The sequence below is a fragment of the Lates calcarifer genome, linkage group LG20, assembly GCF_001640805.2.
Source record: "Lates calcarifer isolate ASB-BC8 linkage group LG20, TLL_Latcal_v3, whole genome shotgun sequence".
Lineage (NCBI taxonomy): Eukaryota > Metazoa > Chordata > Actinopteri > Centropomidae > Lates > Lates calcarifer.
This window is the reverse complement of record NC_066852.1, coordinates 20,092,987-20,118,578: the sequence shown is the minus strand read 5'-3', so window position 1 is coordinate 20,118,578 and position 25,592 is coordinate 20,092,987. Positions and strand designations below refer to the sequence as shown.

The 25,592-nt window shown below is 42.2% G+C and overlaps 2 protein-coding genes across 2 annotated transcripts; both read left to right on the top strand.

Moving 5' to 3' along the window:
- Positions 1-1,822: 1,822 nt before the first annotated feature.
- Positions 1,823-11,466, top strand: LOC108893614 (fibroin heavy chain). Its single transcript, XM_018691785.2, has 17 exons — positions 1,823-2,059; positions 4,901-5,080; positions 5,491-5,781; positions 5,888-5,908; positions 6,114-6,329; positions 7,941-8,036; positions 8,385-8,477; positions 8,567-9,013; positions 9,314-9,394; positions 9,500-9,547; positions 9,660-9,722; positions 9,815-9,862; positions 9,951-10,013; positions 10,131-10,184; positions 10,350-10,718; positions 10,895-10,930; positions 11,057-11,466. Exons 1-17 carry the CDS (start codon positions 1,984-1,986, stop codon positions 11,464-11,466), a joined length of 2,592 nt encoding a protein of 863 aa, XP_018547301.2. The 5' UTR covers positions 1,823-1,983.
- Positions 11,467-11,594: 128 nt separating this feature from the next.
- elnb (elastin b) lies at positions 11,595-25,094 on the top strand. The gene is made up of 35 exons (XM_051078758.1): positions 11,595-11,623; positions 11,716-12,264; positions 12,381-12,410; positions 12,592-12,810; positions 13,265-13,447; positions 13,534-13,566; positions 13,667-13,717; positions 13,841-13,879; positions 14,412-14,447; positions 14,573-14,707; positions 14,809-14,847; positions 15,254-15,307; positions 15,415-15,507; positions 15,704-15,727; positions 16,156-16,176; positions 16,549-16,575; positions 16,665-16,679; positions 17,084-17,143; positions 17,303-17,542; positions 17,665-17,964; positions 18,046-18,084; positions 18,171-18,227; positions 18,335-18,610; positions 18,754-18,810; positions 18,888-19,301; positions 19,389-19,421; positions 19,597-19,947; positions 20,071-20,097; positions 20,322-20,687; positions 21,358-21,414; positions 21,633-21,704; positions 21,895-21,942; positions 22,219-22,242; positions 22,783-22,848; positions 23,494-25,094. The coding sequence occupies exons 2-35, from the start codon at positions 11,718-11,720 to the stop codon at positions 23,535-23,537; spliced, it is 4,077 nt and encodes a 1,358-aa protein (XP_050934715.1). The 5' UTR covers positions 11,595-11,623; positions 11,716-11,717; the 3' UTR covers positions 23,538-25,094.
- The last annotated feature ends 498 nt before the right edge of the window (positions 25,095-25,592 follow it).

Below are 25,592 nucleotides of genomic sequence, written 5' to 3'. Positions count from 1 at the left end.
ACCCCCTTCATCCTTCAGTCTTATTACCCCAGAATTATTTCACTGCATAACTATGTAGTTCCATCAAATCTGAACACAAAACAAACCCGATCTGAAAACAGTGCAATAAAACTACAGTTTAAGACCAATTATGGGTGCTCAGGTAGCACTGCCTCTCTCCTTCTTTCTCTCTCACACACACATACAAATGTACATACACAGCTAGGCAGTGGAAGCACACACTTGTGCAGAAACACAAATATACAATACACTTGTTTGCTAATTGAGCCATTTTGGACAGAACTCAGAGCCAAAGGTTTTTACATGACCACATCTCAGAAACATCTGCCACGTTCCAGACTCGTGTAACTTACATTAGCCTCCATTTACTGGCCCTGTTTGGCTTTCCCAGGTGGCCATGAGCCATGGGTCATAGGGCTACAGGGTAAAAGGATATTATACAAAGAACTGTGTCCTTCTCCCAGAGTTAAGGAAAATGGTTTGATGTCCATTCATCAACGGTGAAGCTACATTTTTCTGCCAAAAGATGAGCACAGCTCTGTCTGTAACACGATTCAAGTGTTTTCTGCCCATTCTCCTCAGTCTCTAAGAGCTTTGGTGCCATTAGCTCATTTACTTCATCTGTTTCCAGGCCCATTACCACCTGACAAAGAAAATGTTTCAGAATCTTGCCAGACTCAGACATCGACCCTCAGGAGCTGGGACACGACCAGCCGGCCCAAACATGGAGAAAAACCCCAGCGATACCACTGGTCGAATAAAAACACTGATTGTTTCCAGGTACGCTGACTGGTGTGTCTCTGTGGCAGCTGGGACTCAAGGTGCTGAGCACAAACCACAGAGCTCTGTGGGTAAAAGTCTTGTTATCCAGAGGATACTCACTGGGTAAATGACGTCTCTGAGGACGTCTCTTAACATTATACCCTAACCCTAACTTTTACATCTTTTTCCTTGTTTGCTTTCCTGTTCTTTTCTTCTTCCTTCCTCTGCTCTCTTGTTTTTCCTATACTTTTTCTCCTCTCTCATGTGTCTCACTCACGCAGACGATGTTGTGATCTGACGTCAAGGTCACAGCGATTCACTTGTTTCAGGTATTTTTCTATTTGACCAGTCTATGAAGAGCACAAAGACAGAATGAAGGTTTTCATTCCATCCACTGGCATAACTTCAATTTTTCTTAGAAACAACCTCTAATGTGTGCCAAACTCCCTTCACCCCCCTTTGTGCGCACGCACACACACACACACACACACACACACACACACACACACACACAATAGGCTACAACTATTGTTTATGTCTCCATCCATCATCCATATTTATAGGTTACATGTCAGCCTCACAGTATTTATGTTACTGTTATGGTTTCATTTTTTACTCAGGAATACATCTTTTTTAAGCTGCATTTCATAAACTGATACCAAAGATTCATGATACAGGTCTGATGGCGTCACTGCAGCTTGTGTTTTCCTTCGACTTCAACATGACAGTGTTTGGAAATCCATAAGAAACCTCTGGCACAGTTCCCTTTTGATTTTTGATGTGTCTGGGGAAAGAGAGAAGCAGGGACCCCCAGATTTTACAACTCACAGACTCCCTTGTCTCTCATTCATACCCCCCTCTCTCTCTGTCTGTCTCCCCCTCTTAGCCCCCAACCCACCCTTCAAACTCCCTCTTTTTTTGGCAGTAGATAACCAAATAAATGCTGCCTAACAGTCACTGGGGGGGTTGGAACAACCTATTTGGTTTAATGAGGTGATCCATTGTGCTTTCTCTCCCCTCTCCCCCTTTTTTCCTTGTCTATCTTTCTCTGTGTGTCTCTTAGCCAATTACACAGTGTCCTGTCTTGCATCCTGTTCCCCCCTTTTTTTCTGCTCTCACTCATTTTCCCTCCTTCTTTCTTAAAGGCCTTGTTGAGCCCTGATAGGCTTGCTGGGGATAAAACCTGCAGCTTGGGAGAGGAGAGGGACATTTGGGAGCGAGATGGCGAGAGGGACGGTGGCCACATACCTACATGGAGTCCTTCTCCTGGCTCTGTGGAAACCATCGCTGCAAGGAGGTGGGTCCCGTTTTAACTGCATGTGCACACCGCTTTGGCAGTGAAGCACCTGTGGATCAGGTGTCACATAAAGTTTGTGTAGTAGTTTTTGCAGAAGAGGGATGCATGAAATCAGGTCTTGTTTTCTTTTCTGGCAGTTCAGTGCATTTTTTATTATTAGATCTGTGATTTCAGGAGCTGCAGCAACTATGATAATGATCATGATCACAAGGTTTTCTTAGAAATTGGCTGCTGCTGATTTTTTCCTAGAATGCACACTGCAGGAAATGAGGTGAATTTATTTCAGTGTGGCTTCACTGAAAAGAAGTGACGGTACTTTTGCAGTATCATGAGTAGTTATCATGGACATATTCATTATCATTTCTGCAGTTTTCATTTTGTCTTCAAGTGTCTGAAGAAGTTATGAAGCCAAGAATGTGTGAATGAACTTGTAAGCTCTGAACCAAAGGTCAAACTCATCTCCAGTCTGGCTGTCAAATTAATGATCTGACTGTGGAGGATAATGGACTCAGTCTGTGTTGGATGTGTTTTACCTGTATCAGATGGTTTCCAAGAACACTGCCAACTTCTCTCAGAGTTTTTTTTTCTTAGTACTAAACAAAATCTGCCTTTGTTGACATTTTTGTCGAATGATTTCTACAGTCCTGTTGCTGTAACGCTCCTCACAGTTTTCCAGATAGATACATAACATTCAATTTCCACATTTTTGTTTGGATGAACTGTGAAAGTACTTTAGTATGTAAACATGTTAAATAATCTGTAGACAAAGCACAGTATAATAACACTGCTTGTTCTCTGTGACTTTACAAAGCCCAGGTGTATTTTTCATCTCAGCTCTCCTTCCTCTTGAGGCATGAAGTCTGGACAACAGAGGTTATAGTTAAAGCTTTTAATAAGGCACTGCACCTTATTAAAAGCTTTAATTATAACCATGTGCTCCAAACCTCATCCTACCAGATCTAGTCTTGTTGTCTTGTCTGTTTAAGCCTAGAGTTGTCTGATGATGAGGAGATCCTCCCCACCTCATGCTCTCACTCATCCTGATAGAGGAGGTTTTACAAGGTGCTCCAGGCTGTTGAGTTATTTGAATTCATACGATGTCAGGCTGAACCACTGCACACTCAGGACAGAGTATCGTCTAGTGTTTTGGTTTTTACTGGAGTGGACTGAATGCGTGTTTGTGCTATTTTTGAACTGTCAGCTTGAATCATAAGTAAACTGAAAACATATTGGCACAGAATATTAATAGTAACAGCGACGGTTAGAACAGACTGAAAAAACTTTTAGAGAGATAAAACCTATGTATTAAACAAATTCAGATTTTGACTTGATGGTGGTGCTAGATGAAAAATCAGGGAATCACTAAACTTTGATTACAACATTTTGTGTCTCATCCGCTGGCAAAAACGTGTGTCTGTACCAAAATCTGTGCCAATTCATATGAGCATATGTTGAGATATTTCGCTGGATAGATGAAAATGAAACCTGGAGCCAGAAGAAGAAGACAGGGAGATCACCAAAGTCGATTCTCCGGGGATCATGAATGTCTGTACTAGTCATCACTAATGACAGCCACACTTCCAGAGTGACTACAAACATCAATAGTTCCCCTCGCCAAGTAGGTTATGTTTTCACACAAAAAGTAAGGAAACAAATTTGTACCAAACTTGGTGGAGGGATGGTGCATGAGCCAGGGTGGAAACCATTAAATATTATTTAGTGTGGAAAGCGGTGGTTCCAGGATTTTTTTTTCAATCACTTTCCATAACATTGCAGATTTTTCAACATTTTGCAGAGGTATGCGCCTTGCTGAATGCTATTCTAGTTACAGTATGATATCATGAGCAGAATAATAAACCAATTCAGCAATAATATATTAATATTACCACAGAAAAACTGGAGAATTTTTAAATGTCATACTAAAAAATATCATTTTCATTTCGATTCACTGCAGAGCCCAGCTGCTGTTTTATGTCATGCTCTAGTGTAAGACATGTCAGGTGTATATGACTGTTTAGTTTTACCTGTCCAGTGTTTCATTTCAATAAAGATTGCTCCCAAAACAACAAAAGCTTTGCAGGGAGGAGGTTTCTGTCTTGCAGAATCCAGCGGGCAGAGCTGAATGACTGAGCAGTGAAGTTATTTACTGTGTGTGCTGTTAATGTGCTGTACATGGCATTACTGTGAGATCAGTAACTTGCATTCTTTAGGAATCCCTACAGACCTCTTTCTTTTCACATCTGGACTGCGGGGATCTTAAAAAACCTTTCCTTTTATAGTTGTTCACTCTCCGTGTTTCTATTTTCGGCTATCTTGATTTGTGAAACAGAACATAGGTGCAGAAAAGTGTGAGAATTATGACCAAAGCGGCATGCCTTTTGGATGAAGCGCTGTTTGTTATCATCTACACAGAGGCTTGATAATCGCTATACACACATACGCACTCACTTTGTCTGTCTGCCTGTGTGGTTACTGATCCTATTTGTTGAATGTAATCCTTGTTTATTTAGACAAATTAAATGGGTTTTATTAAGTGCTGGCAAAGAGGGGAAAATAATGCCTTATTAGCTCCAACTGATGACTCATAAATTCCACAAATTCTGTCATCTGTCAGGAGTCCAAAACAATGAAAACACTGTTCATGGACTGTTTACAGCTGACGTAAAGGTCTTTTTCTGCTCTTATAAAAAGAACAGTGTAAATGAGTTTTATTATTAATAACAATAGTGTTAATAATAATAAAATATGACAAAGTTGCATTAAACAAAGGGGGATAATCAAAAAAAATCATACTGATGTTTGCTTTTCAACATGACTCTGAACTGGTTCTATGTGTATCAGGTGTATACATACCTGCTGGTGCTGGTGGAGGAGCAGGAGCTGGCATAGGAGCTGGTACAGGACCTGGAACTGGATTTGGACCAGGTGGGACTGGAACAGGATTTGGACCTGGGGGAGTCGGGACTGGACTTCAGCCTGGTGGAGGAGTTGGGGGTTTTGGACCAGGAGCTGGTGGAGGAGGTGGACGTCATTTATGTTTTCTGTTCAACTTCATAACGCTGGTTATGACTACAGTAGATATGAGTGACATGTTTAAATGAGACACTGAATCCTGTCACAACAAGTAACGTACAGGCAACAGCTTTCAGCTGTGGTCATAGAAAATGCAGGATTGTGTCACCACCATACTTCAGATTTTCAATATGTTTTCTTTAAATGACATCAGTTACTGGAGGAGTTCCAGGTTACAATCCAGGCAATATAGAGGCTGTGTTTTTTTAATGTCTCACAGATAATAAATACCTCATGTTAATTTCAACCACAGGAAACAAATCTGGTTTAAAAAGTGAGTACGATGTGCTGCTGCTTTCACTTTCTATGTGTTTGTGCATCTTTTCAACTCACATCATCTCAATGACTGTATTCCTCAGGGGGCTATGGTGGTCAAGGACCAGGAGGAGTAGGACCTGGAGGAGTTGGACCAGGAGGAGTCGGACTGGGAGGTGTTGGACCAGGGGGAGTCGGACTGGGAGGTGTTGGACCAGGGGGAGTCGGACTGGGAGGTGTCGGTCCAGGAGGAGTCGGACCAGGAGGTGTCGGTCCAGGAGGAGTCGGACCAGGAGGTGTCGGTCCAGGAGGAGTCGGACCGGGAGGTTTCAGGCCCAGCACCTTTGGTCCAGGCAGTGGTGGACAGGGACTCGTACCTGGAGGTGTTGGGGCTGGTGAGACAAATACGAATGGCTGATGTATTAGTCTATTTAATCCTAAAGCAAAGTTTTCCATTATGCTATTGTTGATTGAATTGTAATGACTGCTTTCTTCTTACAGGTGGAAAACCTCCAAAAACAGGTATGACTGTTAGAGCAATGATTTAAGATTGTGTTTTGTACAATACTCAGACAATAAAGCTCAAATGTCATGAACTTAATGCTTGAAGAATGTTCAGCTGTGTATATGAGGTATGAAGGAACAAAACCTGGAGATCATCATGGTGGTTTTAATCTAAAAAATGCAAGAGTATATCTATTTTCTTATTTCATTTTGTCTCTTGGAGGTGGCTATGGTGGTCGGGGAGGACTAACTGGAGGTCTTGGAGCAGCACAGGGAGCTGGAGGCGTAGGAGGGGGCGGAGTTGGACCAGGTGGTTTTGGACCAGGTGGTGTCGGGTCTGGAGGCTATGGAACTGGGCCTGGAGGAGTTGGTCCAGGTGGATTTGGACCAGGTGGTCAGGGCACAGGCATGGAGATTTTTTTAAACACATTTAATGATAATATTACATCCTCCATTTCCTAGAAGAAGGAAATCCTTAATAAGTAACAAGTCAATAAAAAGTTTTAGTCTTTCTTGTGTCCAGAAGTTGAAGCCTGGAAAGCAAAGTGAAATAAAGTATGTGGAGGTTTATCAGAGCTCACTGAGACAAACTTTGCTCCCATAACATATCATCAAACCGAACGAATAAGTTGGGTTACACACACAGCTTAACAGTTACAATCAATAAATTCAATTCAATTAAATTGAAGTTATCTGAACACATGTAGGTCTACTGCACATAACAGAGACAGGGCATGATATTTATATATAGTGATATATATAGTGATTTCAGTCTGAAGGATATATCTAACATTTATATTGACAGTCTATACAATTACAGTCTTATCAGTATCATTAAGAAGAATAGATTGTGGAAGTTCTGCTCTAACTTTGTTGTGTTTGGACATGAATAAATAATACTCCTGCTGAATCCAACATGTCATAATGTTAAACTGCTTCATGCACACATGGATCAGTGGTCAGCCCCTGTACTGTAAATATTGTTCCTCTGGTCAGCTCAGTGCAGCAGGATAAGGACCACATACATTTACCGTTATTTCATTTCCTCATTACCTCAAAGTTGTAAGCCATTGTTGAGGGGCCACGCACATACACGTACGCACACATGCAGTGATAACGACTAATGCATTAGGCATGGCAGGTCTCAGATAAAGGACGGAAGTCATCACGTCAGTCAGAGAGACTGATTTGCTTTGGAATTTCAGGCCTCTCTGTTTTTCATCCCTTAAACATGCAAGTTGCCCGTACAGGATGAGGAATGTTGGTGATAATATCCAAACGATTCTTGGAGGTTAAGCCTCGGCTTTGTGGAACCTTTTGAATTCCTCCCATTATGTCGGCGCATATAAAATGGGTCAGTGTAAGCACAGGAAACAGTCACACTTTCCAGTTTACCAAGAGTCTGGCCATCTAAGCACACACGTTTAAGCTGCACAATAATGCCCACAAAGTGTGTTTGTGCTGTTCTGCTCCACCCTGAAGAATAATACGTAAACACCCTGGTTCACCTGAGAAAGCAAAAGGAGGCATGCATTCATAAATAAATAATTCACCGTGCTGTCATTTCAAAAACACACGAAAACCCATTCAAGACAAAACTGTTCTGTGGTTAAAGTTGAGAAGCTATAAGCGACTGACCTAGATTAAAATCTTATATTTCAATATTAAGTATCATTCGTACCAGCTCTCTTTTAACAGGGAGTGAGATCATTTCTCTCTCAGTCATCTCCCCACACAGGCCTCAGTTCCCTCTTTGTAGCCCTGTAATAGTCACTGACCCATCCACAGCCAAACCCTACGAGAGATTTAAGAGGTTTTAAAGGCAAACGGGAACACTTCGAACTAATTTTCAAAACCTTTCCGGACGACAAGTTAATCCTTGTGGGGTTTCTCTCGGGCAGCCATCATACATGTATAACATTACAAAAGGGTGGAGTCGCACAGGGACACGCTGAATTCATTAATGTATGATGTAGTTTATTGTAGTCAATACTCACTAGAGCAAGTATTGGAAGCACTAAGCACTGTTTCTCTTTTATCTGCTCATTAGGATATGGAGGTCTTGGGGCAGGAGGCATGGGTGGAGGAGCAGGAGGCCTCGGGACTGGCAGAGGTCAGGGAGCTGGGACAGGCTACATACCTGGAGGTCAGTGGTTTTCACTGGTCTACATCTGTTTCTATACACAACACCCATTGACAGGTTTAAAAAGTTTCTGTTTCTTCTTACAAGCAACAAGTGCATTAACAAATAAATTGTATTAGTAAGAGAGGGTGAACACCAACTCACTTTTTTACGATAATCATCTTTTTTTCTTTTTTAAGATAATCATCAAGACACTTCTTGTTTCATGAATAAGCAGGGCTGGCTCGTGCCTGTGTAACATACCACATACTTCTCTGGAACAATAATAATTTCCCTACTTCTTTTTTCATTTTATACACTGCATACCTTGAAGGATATATGTGTAATTAGCAAAGCTCTGTCATTACCCAGGTGGCTATGGAGGCTACGGAGGTGGTTACGGACCAGGTGGTGTTGGTCAATATCCAGGAGCTGGTGGAGCTGGTCCCAAACCTCCTAAAACAAGTAACTATGAAATACTGTTTTTTATTTTTAACATTACATAATTTCAATGACGAAAATATGACAGAGTTTTTTTTATCTTCTGACCTTAGGTGGGGCTGGAACATCACTTGGAGGAACAGGATTTGGGCCTGGTGGTGCTGGAGTTGGACCTGGCGGTGCAGGGTTTGGACCTGGCGGTGCTGGAGTTGGTCCTGGTGGTGCTGGAATTGGGCCTGGTGGTGCTGGAGTTGGGCCTGGCGGTGCAGGGTTTGGACCTGGTGGTGCTGGAGTTGGGCCTGGTGGTACAGGGTTTGGGCCTGGAGGAGCTGGAGTCGGGCCTGGCGGTGCTGGAATTGGGCCTGGTGGTACAGGGTTTGGACCTGGCGGTGCTGGAGTTGGGCCTGGTGGTACAGGGTTTGGACCTGGCGGTGCTGGAGTTGGACCTGGTGGTGCAGGGTTTGGACCTGGCGGTGCTGGAGTCGGGCCTGGCGGTACTGGAATCGGGCCTGGTGGTGCAGGGTTTGGACCTGGAGGAGCTGGAATCGGTCCTGGTGGCGGTAGGTATATTTTTACTGTATATATTTTCTATATATTTTCTATATATAGCACCAAAGATAAAATGCAGTTTAGAAATGCACGTACATTAACCTTAGTTATTAAAATATTACTTATTTCAAGTATTAAACATAAAGTCTTCAGTGTCCTATAAAGTGTTGCTCACTGTTAACTCTTCAAGTTGCATTAAATTTCAAAAAGACAACTCTAAGAATCACCAGATGAATAAAATATGCTGTTTTGCTTTTTCAGCTCTAAAAGTTCTATTTTTCGATTTAATCCTTGATTTATTCCTGTTTCAGTTCCTTTGCTTCCACAGACTGGTGCGACGGGGGGAGGACCTGGAGGGAAAGCCAGTGGTAAAGCATCAAAACAAGTTCCAGGTAAACTCCAAAAGAGGACAGCTGCTTTGTTTAGTGCAGTTCATAATTTATTATCAACCAGAGACACGTTCTAAATGGTTTAAATTTGTAAATGCTGTCACGCAGGCATTGGGGTGCCAGGGCTCTATCAAGGTGGATTCATACCCGGCCAAGGTATTTTGTAACACAAACTTACATTAAACAGTATAATATTATATAAAATATTGCTAGGAATTCAGGGTTTTCAAAGAAAAAATTTTAACAGTTGTGGGATTTTTCTGTCTAGGTTTTGGAGGCCGTGGTGTTCTCCCTGGAGTAGCAACAGGATCTGGACTTGGGCCTCAGACTGGTGTGTTAATGTATTCTGTCAGTAGCTGGAACATCACATCTTGGCGTGGTGCACATGCCTAAAAATAAAAACTACTGCCTTATTCCTCACAGGTGCCGGAGTACTCGGCCAGGGGGGTACTGGACCAGGAGGAACAGGCAGTAAGTGCCATAAAGCCTGTGTTATATTACACATTTTTAATTCATTACTTTTATCTTGAGCATCTCTGAAGTGTATTTCTCACCTTAGATGGTCGTGGACAGCAGCTACCAGGGGTTTTTCGTGGTTACCCTCTCATATCACCAAAATCAGGTACACAGTGAGGCAGTAAACTCTGCAGCTGTCTGTAGAGTTACATGAAGTCAACGATAAATGTAAAGGAAGAAATGTGTTTATTATTTATACAAGTATTTATTCTCTCAATTACAGGGGCGGGTAAATCAAAGAATCCAGCCAAAGCTGCAGCTAAAGCAGCTAAATACGGTAAAGACACATTCATTTAGGTGTCAACCTCATGTTCAACAGATGATGGTTAAATAATAATTTAATGTTCTGAAAAATAACTGACATGAAACATTAGCATCATGTAATTACTAAACACTTTGTATTGATATTTTTGTAAGATCACCTGTTTGTTTTCTTGACCAGGTGGAGCTGGAGCTGGAGGAGGTGCACTTGGTCAAGGTGGCGCTTTAGGGGGTGGTGCTGGAAGACTCCCTGGAGGAGGCACTGGAGTCACACCTGGATTTGGAGGTGGAGTTGGAACAGGAGCTGGACCTGGATTTGGAGGCGGAGTTGGAACAGGAGCCGGACCTGGATTCGGAGGCGGAGTTGGAACAGGAGCCGGACCTGGATTCGGAGGCGGAGTTGGAACAGGAGCCGGACCTGGATTCGGAGGCGGAGCTGGAACAGGAACAGGAACAGGAGCTGGACCTGGATTTGGAGGCGGAGTTGGAACAGGAGCTGGACCTGGATTCGGAGGCGGAGCTGGAACAGGAGCTGGACCTGGATTTGGAGGTAGAGTTGGAACAGGTGGCAGGCCTGGAGTAGGTAAATCTGGAGTAGGGCACCTTTTTCAAGCCTTTTAAAAGAGACGAGAGCGCAGGATGCACCCATCAAAGAATTTTCTGATGTGAAATTAAATTTTATATTAATATGTCATAGTAATACTGAAACATTGCTTTGTGTCACAGGTTATGGTCCTGGCTCAGCTAAAGCACGTAAATATGGTGAGACATACATGCACAATCTTGTAACTAAAAACTACACAAAATAACATGATGAATATGTACAGTAGTGAATGCATTTAACAACCGCCTGTCACTGAGACACACAAATGCCTTTAATCTCCCCAGGTCAGCCAGGTGGTGCAGGCACCGGTGTAGCTGGAGGCCTTGGAGGAAGAGGCCCGGGTGGAGGAGTTGGCCTCGGCACAGGACTGGGGCCTGGTTCTGGCATTGGGGCAGGTGGCACCGGTGGTGGCTATGGTTTTGGTCCAGGTGGTGCAGGCACAGGTGTGGCAGGAGGCCTTGGAGGTGGAGGACCAGGAGGAGCAGGAGTTGGCCTCGGCACAGGTGTGGGACCTGGCTCTGGGGTTGGTTTTGGTCCAGGTGGTGCCGGCACTGGGCCAGGAGGCCTCAGTCCTGGTGGTGTTGGTACTGGTCCCGGAGGGGCTGGTTATGGCCCCGGTAGAACTGGATACGGGCCAGGTGGCACTGGAGCAGGAACAGGACCTGGAGGTAACGATGAATCAAACAAACAGTAGCAGTTCAACATCCACTGAGATACAGTCCACAGTAATCCACCAGACTGTACTGAATTAGCAGAGAAAAATATCTCATTATATATCATATAATTAGAATATAATAATATATATATTTACATTTCAGGATATGATGCCAGTGCCAAAGCTCGTAAATACGGTAAGAATAGTTGAAGAATAGTAATATAATTGAAAATTGTATTTAACAAAGAATCATCAATCAATAAAATAGGATTGTTATTCTCTTCATAGGTATGTTAAGTGGAGCACTTGGAGGTCCGGGAATAGGTCCTGGTGGGGTCAGGCCTGGTGGTGCCGGCACAGGCTATGGACCAGGTGGTACTGGGACAGGCTATGGACCAGGTGGAGTCGTACCTGGTGGTGCTGGTACTGGTTTTGGACCAGGTGGAGTCGGACCAGGTGGTGTTGGCACAGGCTATGGACCAGGTGGAGTCGGACCTGGTGGTGCTGGTACTGGTTTTGGACCAGGTGGAGTCGGACCTGGTGGTGCTGGTACTGGTTTTGGACCAGGTGGAGTCGGACCAGGTGGTATTGGCACAGGCTATGGACCAGGTGGAGTCGGACCTGGTGGTGCTGGTACTGGTTTTGGACCAGGTGGAGTCGGACCTGGTGGTGCTGGTACTGGTTTTGGACCAGGTGGAGTCGGACCTGGTGGTGCTGGTACTGGTTTTGGACCAGGTGGAGTCGGACCAGGTGGTGTTGGTACAGGCTATGGACCAGGTGGAGTCGGACCAGGTGGTGCTGGCTATGGACCAGGTGGTGCTGGCTATGGACCAGGAGGTATGGCGACAGAATATGATGGAAGATGAAGATATATGGACAAAAGACAAATATTCAAATAAATCCACTGACTGATGAAGTTTTATTAAAAGACTGTGATGTGTTTGCATTTGCAGGTTATGCCGGTGCCAAAGCCCGTAAATATGGTAAGAAACTACTTTTTAAACTACAGTAATCTGTGATTTATTTTTACTAACAGACAAGAATATAATTAAATTCATATAATATCCAGTTGTGCTTATACATCAAAATGAAAACAGCCAGTTGTCTGTCTGTGGGCTTTAACTGCCATCGGATTAGTTTTCATTTTCTGATAAAATGCTGCAGGTCTGCCGGGAGGTGGCGGAGGTGCTCTTGGTGCAGGAGGACTTGGTGGTGGAGTTGGGCCTGGATCTGGGCTCGGAGCAGGAGGAGGGATTCCAGGAAGAGGTGTTGGAATAACAACTGGCGGTGGACCTGGAGCAGGATTAGGGACCGGTGGGATACCTGGTTCTGGTGTTACAACGGGAGGTGGACCAGGTGGCTTTGGACCAGGTGGTGCTGGAGGTATGAACAAAGAAAAAACATACTCAGTTTTTAAGAAACAGTGTGAAACAAACAGAAACACAAACAATTATCAACATATTTTGCATATGTACACAGGTGCCTTTGATTCATGTGGTCATTGTCAGTATAAAAGTATTAGTGGAGTTTTACCAGCAGAATCCTGCAGCTACAACAAGTAGAGCTAACTAAAACATGACTAATGTTTATATGAAAAACTGCAGTATGTAGTGGGTATAACCAAAAGAAGGGCTCAAAAAGTTTTATCAATAATAATTTGATGTTTATCACAGGACATGTCTTTGTTGTTAGACAGCAGTTAAAGTAGTCTCATAAGTTTAAACATAAAATCTGATACAAGTTTTTGTATTAGGTGTTTTTTCTTGAACAACAAACATTTTAAGACTTAATACATTTCACATCTTTACTAAAGCTACACCTATTTGCTCCCACCTAGGGCTTCCTGGTGGTGGCGTAGGACCAGGACCTGGCTTCGGCCCTGGGACCACAGGAGCAGTAGGAACTGGAGGAACAGGATATGGACCTGGTGGATATGGGCCAGGTGTTGGACCTGTGCCTGGTACTGGTTATGGACCAGGTGGAGGCTATGGTGTGGGACCAGGGACTGGATATGGAACAGGTTAAAGATACATTTTGCCAAACTTAAACTAGGCCAAATCTTATTTTGCTATAATTCCTAAATTAACTGACTTCTGTTGTTCACAGGTTATGGACCTGGATCAAAACCTGCTAAATACGGTATAAAAACGTCTACTTTTTCTTCCTTAAAAACATGATCATGTAGGTTTCATCCAAATTCTAGTAAAACCAAAATAATTTTTATGTGAACCTGGTGTAGGTCAAGGTGGAATGGGTGCTGGTGGCGTACTTGGAGGTGGAGCAGGACGAGGTGATGAGTTGTTTATGTATTATAATCATTAACAGATAAGAGCTGTTAGAACTGATTATTTTTCCTCTGAACCGATCGATGGAGTGTCTTACAGTATATTTGTTATCCTCTGTTATTCTACAGGTGGTTATGGACCAGGAGGTTTTGGACCTGGCACTGGAGGTACAGGTTGGTTTCAAGAGGAGAGTCTGTGTAACATCTGAACCATGTTAGAAATCTAAATCAGGTTTAATTATGAGTTATTCTTTCATTGACCTCTGTTGGTGATTAGTGGGAATTGCAGCAACAGGTACATCCGGCCTGTAATGGAAGAAATTACTAGGTTACATACAAAACTGCAATAGAAAAGGATAGTTATTGTGGATAAAGTAATATTACTTTGTAGATAGGTAGGATCTTATAGTATACTGCAGTATGGTTAAATACACAATAATGTGGTAGTGAATACAGTTGATCAACCATCTTTACTGTAGCTAAACAGTGACAGTGTTAAGACAATGTTGCATATTTTTTTCTTTAATCCCCAAAAGCAGTATGTTACAAACTACCTGCTGTAAAGTGAAATCACATCTCAGATAAATCTTTTTCAGGAAAACAAATTTTTGTAACTAGAACAAGTCTGTTGGCCGCCTTTAATTGTGGATCTCATTGGTACAAATGTCTCTTTTTTAAATCACTGTGTTGCGATCCTCAGGCTTTGGTACGGCTGGATCTAAAGCTGCTAAGTACGGTAAGGTGTAGTTAAGTCAATCAGAGCATTATTTATATATTATATAACTGTTTGAACTGAGGGAGCAGAACTGTTTATAAGCACCTCTTCTTACTTGACCAGATTATCTCTTTTATAAACTGCAGGGCAACCTGGTGGAGTAATACCTGGGGCAGGAGCAGGGACTGGCACTGGAGGAGCAGGGACAAGGACGGGCACTGGTGTTTCAGTGAATGGCACCAGCACTGTTGGTGGTACAGGGACAACAGCTGGACCCAGCGGTAAGCTTCTGTTTCACAGATTAAGAACTCATATTTGGTAATGGTCAATTATTAATTATCAATTAGATAACTGATGTATGATAATGTGTCCTCTGGATCAGGAAGAGGACCTGGAGGCACACCAGCTCCATCATCAGAAGGTATCTGCACAGTGTGAGCACAAAAGAAAAGATAACGAAAATACATCTTTAGTTACAACACAAGTAACACAACAATACATTTACTCATAGGGTTTCCCTTAGTTTTAATATAATATATGCCTGACAAGTTTTGTCATTTGTTATTTATCCAAAAGCCCTTGTATTTGGTGCTATATTTTCTTTTTTCTGGATTCAGTTGATTCAGTTGTTTTTGTTGCATCTCCTATCCATTTATAACTTGATAGTAGTAATTATTTTTATCATTTTATGCAGTTTTTCTTTTAGCTTTCAATGTAATCATCATCATACCTGATTATTGATGTAACATATCAATAAAGACAAATATTGTACTATTAAAAAATAAATTCTCAATCCCTTTAACACTACATTTACTACATTATACCAGGTGATGGTGGTGCTGGCAGTGTGATAGAAGGGTCTGGAAGTTCAGGAGGAGAAGGTATGTTTAAATCATGAACAAATTTTGATCTGAATGAAGGAACACCAAAACATTTAAATATAATTTTTTTTTTTTTTTTTTTTTTAAATTAAAATGTTGTTGTTTAGGAGGCACTGGTGTAGGTGGCAGACCAGTGGGAACAGGTGGTGATGGAGATGGCCTGAGTGGAACAGGAATCCCCATCATTGGAGCAAAACCAGGTATTTATATTTGGTGATTCATGCTGCAGAGTTAAAACACATATTAATGCAACATAAAGGTGTTAATTTATTTGCCTTTTGGAGTATTTTGGAAGTAATATTTGAGGAAATATGTTATGGGGAAAGAAACTTTGCTGTTGTCTCAGCTGTCTTGTCTTCCCACTTTCACGTTCTTTAAATTATCTTTATAAAACAGGACTCAATGGGACCGAAGTTCCAGGTCAGTGTTTATTTCATAGCCATATTTGTCAGTGATCACTTTCTGTCAGAGTACATCTGTAGCTGTGTCACTGTCATTGCTTCCCTGTTGGTCAGCTGGAGATCCAAATTTGCTGAACAAAGATAAAATAAATTTGGTGGTGAGCAAAGGAACAGGTCCCAGATTTTGGTGTAGACACTGCCACCATGTGGCCATTTATAAAGTACTTTATGTTTTTACTACTTACCTCTGAACTGAATATATTCATTCTTTTTATTTATTTATTTTTGCCTCTCTGTTAATTGCTTGCCAAATTTAGATGATGAGTTTCAAAATGCACTTTGAAGATGCAGAAACTTAAACACTCATCTCCAATAAATTTACTTGTTTCCTTTGTATTTGAAATAACAGGATATATATAAATAACATTTTGTCCTCATATCCAACAGGTTCCACTGGAGCTGTCCCTGGTAAGTTTGTGTGAAGTATCCTGAACACTGGTGTTACTTGTGAGAGGTTAATTTGGTTTATGGTATACAGTAAAGGAATATGGATTTTGTAAGAGCATGGGCATAATTTCAACATAAAACCTGGCTTATATGATACAGTGCCATATCACGCTGTCACAAATGCTTTTATTTGATGCATATCACAATATTTCTCCACTTGAATGCTTTCACAGCTGTCACTGGTGTACCTGTGCCTGAGAGTGAGTGTTTTCCTCACACTTATTGCATGGCAGTCTGACACTAAGCTAAAACTACTTAAACTGGCTACAAACATATTTGAAGAATATTCATCTTTTGGAAATGTAAACTGTTTCTGTATCTCTGTCATTACAGTTGGTGGCGGGGCTGTGACACCAAGTGGTACGTAAACCTCCACAAACTGCTCAGTTAAGTATAAATATTGTCTTCAGGATTTCTCTAACAGGTATTTCTACTCTTATTCCAAACAGCAGGGACGGGTGTTGGTAAGTAGACATCTGTGGCTCATCGACAAAGCTTTTCCATCCACCACAGGACAAAGTCACTGAGATCACATTTTTTCACCAATCTGATGTTTGAAGTGAACATTAACTGAAGCTCCTGACATGTATCTGCATGATTTATGCATTGCACTGCTGCTGTATGACTGGCTGATTGAATAATGGCATGAATGAACAGGTGTAGAGGTGCTCCTAATAAAGTGCTGGGTGAGTGTACAGTGAAGAGCACTTCTTAACCTCATGCTCTCTAACTATTATTCCTGCTTGTGCTTCTGGGATTTTTAATATCTGCCCCAGTTTCTATAATCCACTCTGCAGAGATGTTGTGACTGAAATCAAGGAAAATATTTCCTGACTTTTCTAAAATTTCACCGTATAATTGGGGCCAGGTTCTGGTGGTGATGTCTCAAGCGGGACGCTGCCTGGAGCCAAACCTCTTAAACCCCCAGGTGAACAAAAGAAAATCTAGTTCACTATTAAACATGATTTACAACACAAGTAACTTACTTACAGTGCTTACCTACTAAAAAACAATGGGAAAACACAAGTAAATACTATATGAGTTCCACTAAATAGCTACCACCTGGTGTCCTGTGCCCTGTCTGCAGGTGTCCCCAGAGGTGACACACCAGGCGAAGGAGATGGAGAGGGAGGTCCTGATGGTGAGAGAGGTGGTACAGGCGGAGGACCAGGAGGAGTAGGAGGGGGTCCTGCCAGTTCAGGAGGAGCAGGAGGGGTTTTAGGTGGTGTAACAGGTGTGGGAAGAGGAGACAGTCCTGCTACTGGAACTGGAGTTGGACCACAAGGTGCAACTGGTGGCGTGGGAGGAACACCTAAACCACCCAAAGGTTTTGAATCTACAACCATTCAGTATCAACAACTGTGTATCACAATATACTAAATCTATAACATAACAAAAAACTGGCCCCTATGTCCTGAGGAAAAAGACCTGTTTATTTTCTAAATGTAGTGTACAGACCTGATGGGACTGTGACAGGAGCTGGTCCTGGAGGAGTTGGAGCCGGTCCTGGAGGAGTTGGAGCTGGACCTGGAGGAGTTGGAGCCGGCCCTGGAGGAGTTGGAGCTGGACCTGGAGGAGTTGGAGCCGGCCCTGGAGGAGTTGGAGCCGGCCCTGGAGGAGTTGGAGCTGGACCTGGAGGTGTTGGAGCTGGTCCTGGAGGTGTTGGAGCTGGTCCTGGAGGAGCAGGCTTGGTACCTGGGGCTGGTGGGCCTGGTGGAGTAGGAACAGGAGCCCTTAAACCTGGAAAAAGTGAGTTGCTACAATGTTCAACATCCATACCTTTGCCTGTATTACAATTCCTATTTATATTTCACACATTATCCGTCATAGGTTATGGTGCTGGTGGAGCTGGAGTTTTACCAGGAGGAGGTATGCCAACTTTCACTATCTTTGCCATCTAAATTACAGCAAACACATTACTGAAACAACCTGAAGTACACTGTATTTTCTCTCAGGTATACGTTACCCAACTGGAGCTGGAGTAGGACAGGGAACCGGAAAACCAGGCAAAGGTTCTATAAACTGCAGACTATACAGTCATCTTCTTAATGAGGACTAATTATAATTTCAGCAGCAAAGGAGATGTATGATATATTCAGTGTTTTTATCTTTCTGTCAGCATATGGAACTCTTGGAGCAGGAGGCCAGGGTGGCTATGGTACTGGTCCAGGAGGATATGGTGCAGGACCCGGAGGCTATGGGGCTGGCCCAGGTGGCTATGGTACTGGACCTGGAGGCTATGGAGGCAGAGGCGTTGGTCCTGGGGGAGCTGGAACACTCGGAGCTGGAGGGGTTGGAACTGGTCCTGGAGGTTTGGGAGGAGGTGTAGGAACAGGAGTAGGCCCCGGTGGAGTTGGTGGTGGACTGGGGGGATATGGTGGTGGTGTGGGTCCTGGTATGTTCACCTCCATGAAATCTATATAATTAATGTAATAATAATTAAATAGTTAAGTTCAGATAGAAAAAGAGCATGTCTCATTTAAGTAGCATGGAATTTAAATATTGGTTGATGGTTGTTTTATATGCTCTGTCCTGCAGGTTCAAGATATGGCACAGGTACAGGACTGGGTACCGGCACAGGCAAACCACCAAAAAGTAAGAATTAACAGATATTCAGAGTAAACATACAGATACAGACAGAGAACTGAAACTGAACCAATATTTGTTTTTAGGTTATGGACCAGGTGGAATTGGTTCTGGTCCAGGAGGTTTTGGACCAGGTGGTTTTGGGCCTGGTGGTGCAGGGACAGGACTGGGTGGTACCGGAACCAGACCAGGTGGCTTTGGACCAGGTGGTTTTGGACCAGGTGGTGTTGGCACAGGACCAGGTGGTTTTGGACCAGGTGGTGTTGGGCCTGGCGGTGCAGGGACAGGACTGGGTGGTGCCGGAACCAGACCAGGTGGCTTTGGACCAGGTGGTGTTGGCACGGGACCAGGTGGTTTTGGACCAGGTGGTGTTGGAACAGGACCAGGTGGTTTTGGACCAGGTGGTGTTGGCACAGGACCAGGTGGTTTTGGACCTGGTGGAGCAGGGACTATTCCTGGTGGAGGTCAAGGACTGGGAGCAAGAAAGCCACCCAAATCAGGTACAATGATTGTGTATTTCAACATTAACAACTTTTAATAATGTATTATGTTTTAAAAAATGTTCAGGCTGTTAACTCCCTCTGCAGGCTATGGATCGTCCTCACTGGGTGTAGCTCAAGGTGAGAAACTTTTTTATTTTATTTTTATTTTTTATCACCTTTAAAATGTACAGATTTTTTTCTTTCTCTTTGTATATGATAATGAATTTTATGTTGCAAGTCAGTACAAATATAAACATGTCTTTAATGCTGGCACTTTGTGCACCATGTGCATGGGCCTTACTTGATGGAACAGGTACTGGACCTGGCAGATATGGGCCTGGTGGGTTTGGGCCTGGAGGCGTTGGACCAGGTGGTGCTGGTACAGGAGGCTTCGGACCAGGTGGTGCTGGTACAGGAGGCTTCGGACCAGGTGGTGCTGGTACAGGAACAGGAGGCTTCGGACCAGGTGGTGCTGGTACAGGAGGCTTCGGACCAGGTGGTGCTGGTACAGGAGGCTTCGGACCAGGTGGTGCCGGTCCAGGAACAGGAGGCTTCGGACCAGGTGGTGCTGGTACAGGAGGCTTCGGACCAGGTGGCGCTGGAACAGGAACAGGAGGCTTTGGACCAGCGGGGCAAGGATTAGGAAAAAGAAAACCTAAAGCTGGTAAGTTATGATCATACAAATGCAGCAATTAGGCTGGTGGGATACAAATATGCCTATTTGATTGTATGCTAAGAGTATTTAACAGAACATTATTTGAAGTACATTTCTCATCCTTTTTTCCAGGTTATGGAGGAGCAGGGTATGGAACAGGTGAGGTTTGGGTTAGGATCAGGGATTTATGTGATATTTATTTTATTTTAGTTGTATTTAACTTGCAACACATTCTCTCATTTCCACAAGAGATCTGGCCAAAATGACAACTTAAGATACATATAACACTACAAAACACAACAAAACAAGACCCAAGAGACATGTACCTAATAAACTGTCAGATGACTGCCATTTTGATTACATATAGTTGTGCTGTTTTCCAGCAGGAGGATTAGGAGGAGGTGTGGGAACTGTTCCTGGTGGAGTAGGAGCTGGACCTGGAGGTTATGGCCCTGGGGGATATGGTCCAGGTGGTGCTGGTTTTGGCCCAGGAGGTACTGGACCTGGTGGTTTTGGCCCGGGAGGTACTGGACCTGGTGGTTTTGGCCCGGGAGGCACTGGACCTGGTGGCTTTGGCCCAGGAGGCGCCGGACCTGGTGGCTTTGGCCCAGGAGGTGCTGGAACTGGGCCAGGGGGTTTTAGACCTGGTGGGGCTGGTGGATATGGACCTGGTGGCCAGGCACTTGGGACAAGAAAGCCTCCTAAATCAGGTTATGGCTCGTCATTGGGTGGAACTGGCTATGGACCAGGTAAAGTTATGATGCATATAAATATTTCATTAGAAGGTTTTGATCATTACTAATAGCAGCAGTTCATCAGGTTCATACTGTTGCTGGAGACTGGCCCATACCAAGGAGACTGAGGGACCATGTCTTTCATAACAGACCATTAAAGTACTCTGGGTTATGACAAGGAGATATTGAAAAAAACAAATGTGATATGATATTACGTCACTCAGAGAAGAAAGACGTGCTTCAAAGCAACAGGAAATTAGGCCTGGTCAGGAATAAGTGGGAGCCCATAAAATTCAACTGCTCTCATTATATGTGCCATTTATGGTCATTAAGTCTTCATGTAGCTGAGAGTCTTGGTGAAGTCTCCTTTTACAACCTGAATTTAATATATATTATTAAAAAAACAACTTGGACTAGTTCTTAATAAGAATGTGATGTTATGTAGAAAATAATACTGACTTCACATTTATATTTATATTAGAGGTTTGTTGAACACAGCTGAACACAACAACATACAAAATACTTGAGACCCATGATAAAGCTGGACTGCATGTCAGTCTCTTTCATCTGGTTTCTTTATTTGTTGCTTTGTTTTCCATTTTATGCTGCTTACTGGAAAATGTATTTATTATGTATTTGTTATTTACGTAATCTAATATACCTTGACCACACCTGTGTTCATTAGGTGGTGGAGTAGGAGGGCTTCCTGGTGCAGGAACAGGACGTATCAATGGAGGCACAGGTAAGTTTCTAATTTAAAAAGGAAAATTAACTAAAAAGGAAAACATACAACAGATTAAATCAAAATAATGACATTTTTACTTGCTACAATTGTACAATAATGTAAAATGTGCCTGTCAAAAGAAAACAAGTGAAGCCTTTCTGCTGTCATGGATATCTTCTAGGGTTTTTAAGCGCTTGACTGATTTCTAAATGCTTATACTTCACTCACCTTTTCAGGTAGTGTAGCGGGAGGTGCAGGAAGTCCTGTTGGAGCAGGCCAGGGAGCAGGAGGAGTGGGCGGCTTACCAGGTCAGTTTCAATGAAGCGCTGACAAAACACAGAACACTAATGTCAGAGGATGATAATTAGCAATTTTATTTTTTCAGTTTGAAAACAAATGCACTTACAGAATTCAGACCACTGCACCGTAAACACCTTACCTGCTTACTGGTGAGTCACAGTTAATTCACAGGCTGTAATGTGCCCATTGCTCCAGCAGGGGGTGCTGGACCTGGCTTTGGTGGGGCAGCTGGTGGAGGCTATCCAGGTAAGACACAGAACTTTGACACTCTCCATCTCCCTGATACTCAGCGGAGTCTTTGAAATGATGAGCAAAACATTTTTAATATTGATAAACCTTAAAAGGGATCAACACACATGGTTACATATACACCAGGAATTAAAATAAATAAATAAATAAAAATCTTGAGTGGTGAATATTTTGGCATATTTTCATTCATGTTACCGCTGAAATAACAAACAGGGTAAATGCAACTTATCAGATGTTTATTCTGAGTTTGTCTTTTCTGTTATTGTTCTCTAGGATATACGGGGGCCGGGCAAAAATGTAAGAAAACTCACTGTGTCCTTTTCTCTTCACACACATACACTCACCGAGCACTTTATTAGGAACACCATATTAATACTTTGCTCTCAAAACAGCCTCAGTTCTTTGTGGCATGGTTTTAATAAGCTATTAGAAACAATTCTTGGAGGTTTTGTTCCACGTTTACATGAATGCATTACATACATTTCATGCTGCCAACCCCCTGTTCTACCACACCTCAAATGTTATCTGGTGGATGACCATAATGTGCTACATAAAGGCAATCACCCAGTATTGCCTTGTTTCGTAAAGCAACTTTTAATATTAGTTTTAGCCAGACTTTTTTGTTTTTCAATCAGCTTGTTAATCAAACAAATAAAATCATTTTTTAAATCTGTTTTGATAAAATTAAACCATGTATGCTCTTACAGAACCTGTATTTATCTGCATACTAACTTTCCTTTTTACTTAATTAGTTTTACTTTTACTTGCTTACTTTTACTTTTACTTTTACTTTTACTTTTCCTAACTTTCATTTTCACTTGCTTTTGTCTCATACAGCCAAGGCACAGAAAGCAGCCAAATATGCAGCCATGCAGGCCTTACTGGGATCAGGGGGCTACAGAGGTAAAATAATACACACTGTTTTGCTTTACAGTAGTTGTGTCTGTACACTGTAAAACATTGCACTGGAAATCCAGTCAGCTAAGAATTTCCACTTATCATTCATCAGAACTCCCAACAAAGTCTTCCTCCTTCTAGTTTAAATGAAAGTTACATGATGGAAATATTTTTACACATTGTGGTTACCTCCTCCTATGCTACCCACGGGTATTTAAGTAATAATCTCTATACACTTGAAATTCAACAAAGCCACTAGGAGCAGCTCTAGTGTAAAAAGCTCCCACTATATTCTCTGAATTATTTCTGATATATATACATATAAGGTTTTCTACAGAACTGGCACATTTAAAACTTTTCACATGGTCACACAGGAACACTTCCTACTACAGGAACTCAAACTGAGATGGTGTCACTGTAAAGCTATTCTGACCACAATGCTTATTAGTGTTAGTATCGACTGACTTTAATGTTTTAAGTTTAATGTTGTTTATTACCTTACAACTTCAAACAAATTCTTCTGTTAACTCAGATTTTAAGGTGGTAAGGAAACCTGTGTTTTCATGTTGAACTAGCTTAAAAATGTTTTACAGTGAGATTTTCACTTTTGCGTGTCGAGAGAAGACTAATTTTCTGTCCTCTGGTGATTAGGTGCTGGCTGTCAGGGTGAATACTGTGGCCGAAGGAGGAAGTGAGAAACCAACAGGAAGTGACCTCATTAAAACAACAGTGGTGCTACTGCATGATCCCAAATTGTAGATGTTTAAACCTGCCATAGAAGCTAAAGCTTCAACACACTCCATGTTACCTTTTCATTTTCTTAAATTTTATACAAGGGTCTCTTTCAAAAAGAGCAGTGGTTCTCAACTTGTTAGGGTCATGATTCCTTAAGACAAGGCGATGCCTCTGTTGTAGGCAGAGTGGCGAAATGCGTCCTTGTCATGGATAATTGAGCGATGGTCAAAGAATTAAAAATATTCACCATTTCAGAAAAAGAAGCACAAATTAAAGTAGAGTCCCTATGGGGAAATAATTGTTATGAATCATCTTGTCACCCTCTGGGGATCCAGACCTCCAGGCTGAGAACCACTGAAATAAAAGATTTTAAGACCAAGTTGTGCTATAATACAGTATTTGCTTATTGTTGTTGCGTTTGAACATCATTTGTGTTCCTGTGCAAGTTATCACCATGAATCCTCTGGGTGAAGACCAAGGACTCCCTCAGGGCAGCTCCTTCAGACCTGTCTGCATGCTGATGACACAAGTTTTTTTTGTTTTTTTTTTAAATACCTTCTCCAATGCCACATTTTTATCCAGTTAGACTGGATTTTCCTTAGGTCTGCAGAGTGTACTGTTTGTTTCATGTGCAAACTCTTAGTTAGTCTGTCCAGCAGTGTGTACGGACAGAAACAGACGGCTGCTATTTTGGGGAACTGTGAACAAAAGGGACTCTTCGTGGAATTTTTCATGGTGTGGTGTTTTTGACCAGCCATTATCTGATCCCTGAAAAGCAGTCTGTGTTCATTTCAAGGCCTCGGCAGTACCAACAAATGTGGAGGCTGAGGGTCACTTGTGAATCCTTCCCCTTCATTCACGACACTATAAAGGCAATGTTTTATAGCTACATAACGCAAATTTTGGTTTACATGCATATTTCATATTTCATTTTTAGGATGTATTTGTTATGATATTCTGATGTGGCTTAGATTTGACTTAGATTAGCTGTTACAGAAAGCATTAAAACCAAATGTGAGGTAATATGATTTGAATACATGATGTGTTTAAATGACATCTGAGGAGTGATTACTGTGTTTTTCTTTTTTTTTTTGATGTACCTCCTTTAACACTGTTGGAAAATCGTTCACGTTTACTAGTCGTTTTAAATTATGCTGAGAAAAAAGCAAAAAAGCTATGTTCTTTATCTACTTAGTCTCATTTTACGACTTCAAGTGAATTAATACAGTATTAAATATTTTGTGTGTGTGAGTTTTAACAGTTTTTAAAGTTATGTACTACTATGATACATACAAGTGCTTGGTTTTCTACATTGTCCTTGAATGTGTGCTGAATCACACTGTAGGCTGTGATATCATTGCGATAAAAAAAGTGTAACTGAAGCTTACATTTGTGTCTCTATCATGTAGCTCAACGTGTGTTTTTAACATCTGTGTTTTTTTATGTGGCCTATGAAGAAAACTGTGCACTTTTTGTACACTTTCTGACAATGCTTTCTCAAATAAAGAAGTGACCAGTGACAACTGTTTCAGGTAACTGCTGCTGCACAAGCATTAAAATGAGACAGAGTAAGTAAGGAGGGGTTTGTGGCATAAGGCAATAAGAGGAAGCTGCACTTACTGTTGTGGTTCTAATAGCCACGAGTTAGGCAGAAAAGAAAAAAAGGAAATAACAAACTACTGCCTGGGCAGACTAAAAAAGGTTTCGGTAGCAGTGTCTTCATGGTAAGTCATACTGAAACAAAGTAAATGGTGAACGGTGAAGTACATACTACTGCACGCTTCACAAACAAACTAGAACACAACTGAGCCACACTGCGACAAAACACAGATACTTAGTATATTACATGTTTTCAAGGCAGACAAATGCTTTAATTTTGTTGGTTTGATGATGACACCCCCACGCCACAAACACCTATTTCTATCAGTTTGCATTCATGTGCTGACATGGTCTACCACTATCATGAATTATGGTCTATGGTCACCCTATAACCAATGTAAAGAGCAGTCTACTGA

Bases quoted from the DNA above. Each gene is read 5' to 3' on its own strand.
- LOC108893614 (XM_018691785.2), top strand. From the start codon at position 1,984: ATGGCGAGAGGGACGGTGGCCACATACCTACATGGAGTCCTTCTCCTG. The intron at 9,395-9,499 runs GTAAACTCCAAA...GCTGTCACGCAG, and splicing joins AGCATCAAAACAAGTTCCAG to GCATTGGGGTGCCAGGGCTC. The intron at 9,863-9,950 runs GTAAGTGCCATA...TTCTCACCTTAG, and splicing joins TGGACCAGGAGGAACAGGCA to ATGGTCGTGGACAGCAGCTA.
- elnb (XM_051078758.1), top strand. From the start codon at position 11,718: ATGTTAAGTGGAGCACTTGGAGGTCCGGGAATAGGTCCTGGTGGGGTC. The intron at 12,811-13,264 runs GTATGAACAAAG...GCTCCCACCTAG, and splicing joins TGGACCAGGTGGTGCTGGAG to GGCTTCCTGGTGGTGGCGTA. The intron at 20,098-20,321 runs GTGAGGTTTGGG...GCTGTTTTCCAG, and splicing joins AGGAGCAGGGTATGGAACAG to CAGGAGGATTAGGAGGAGGT.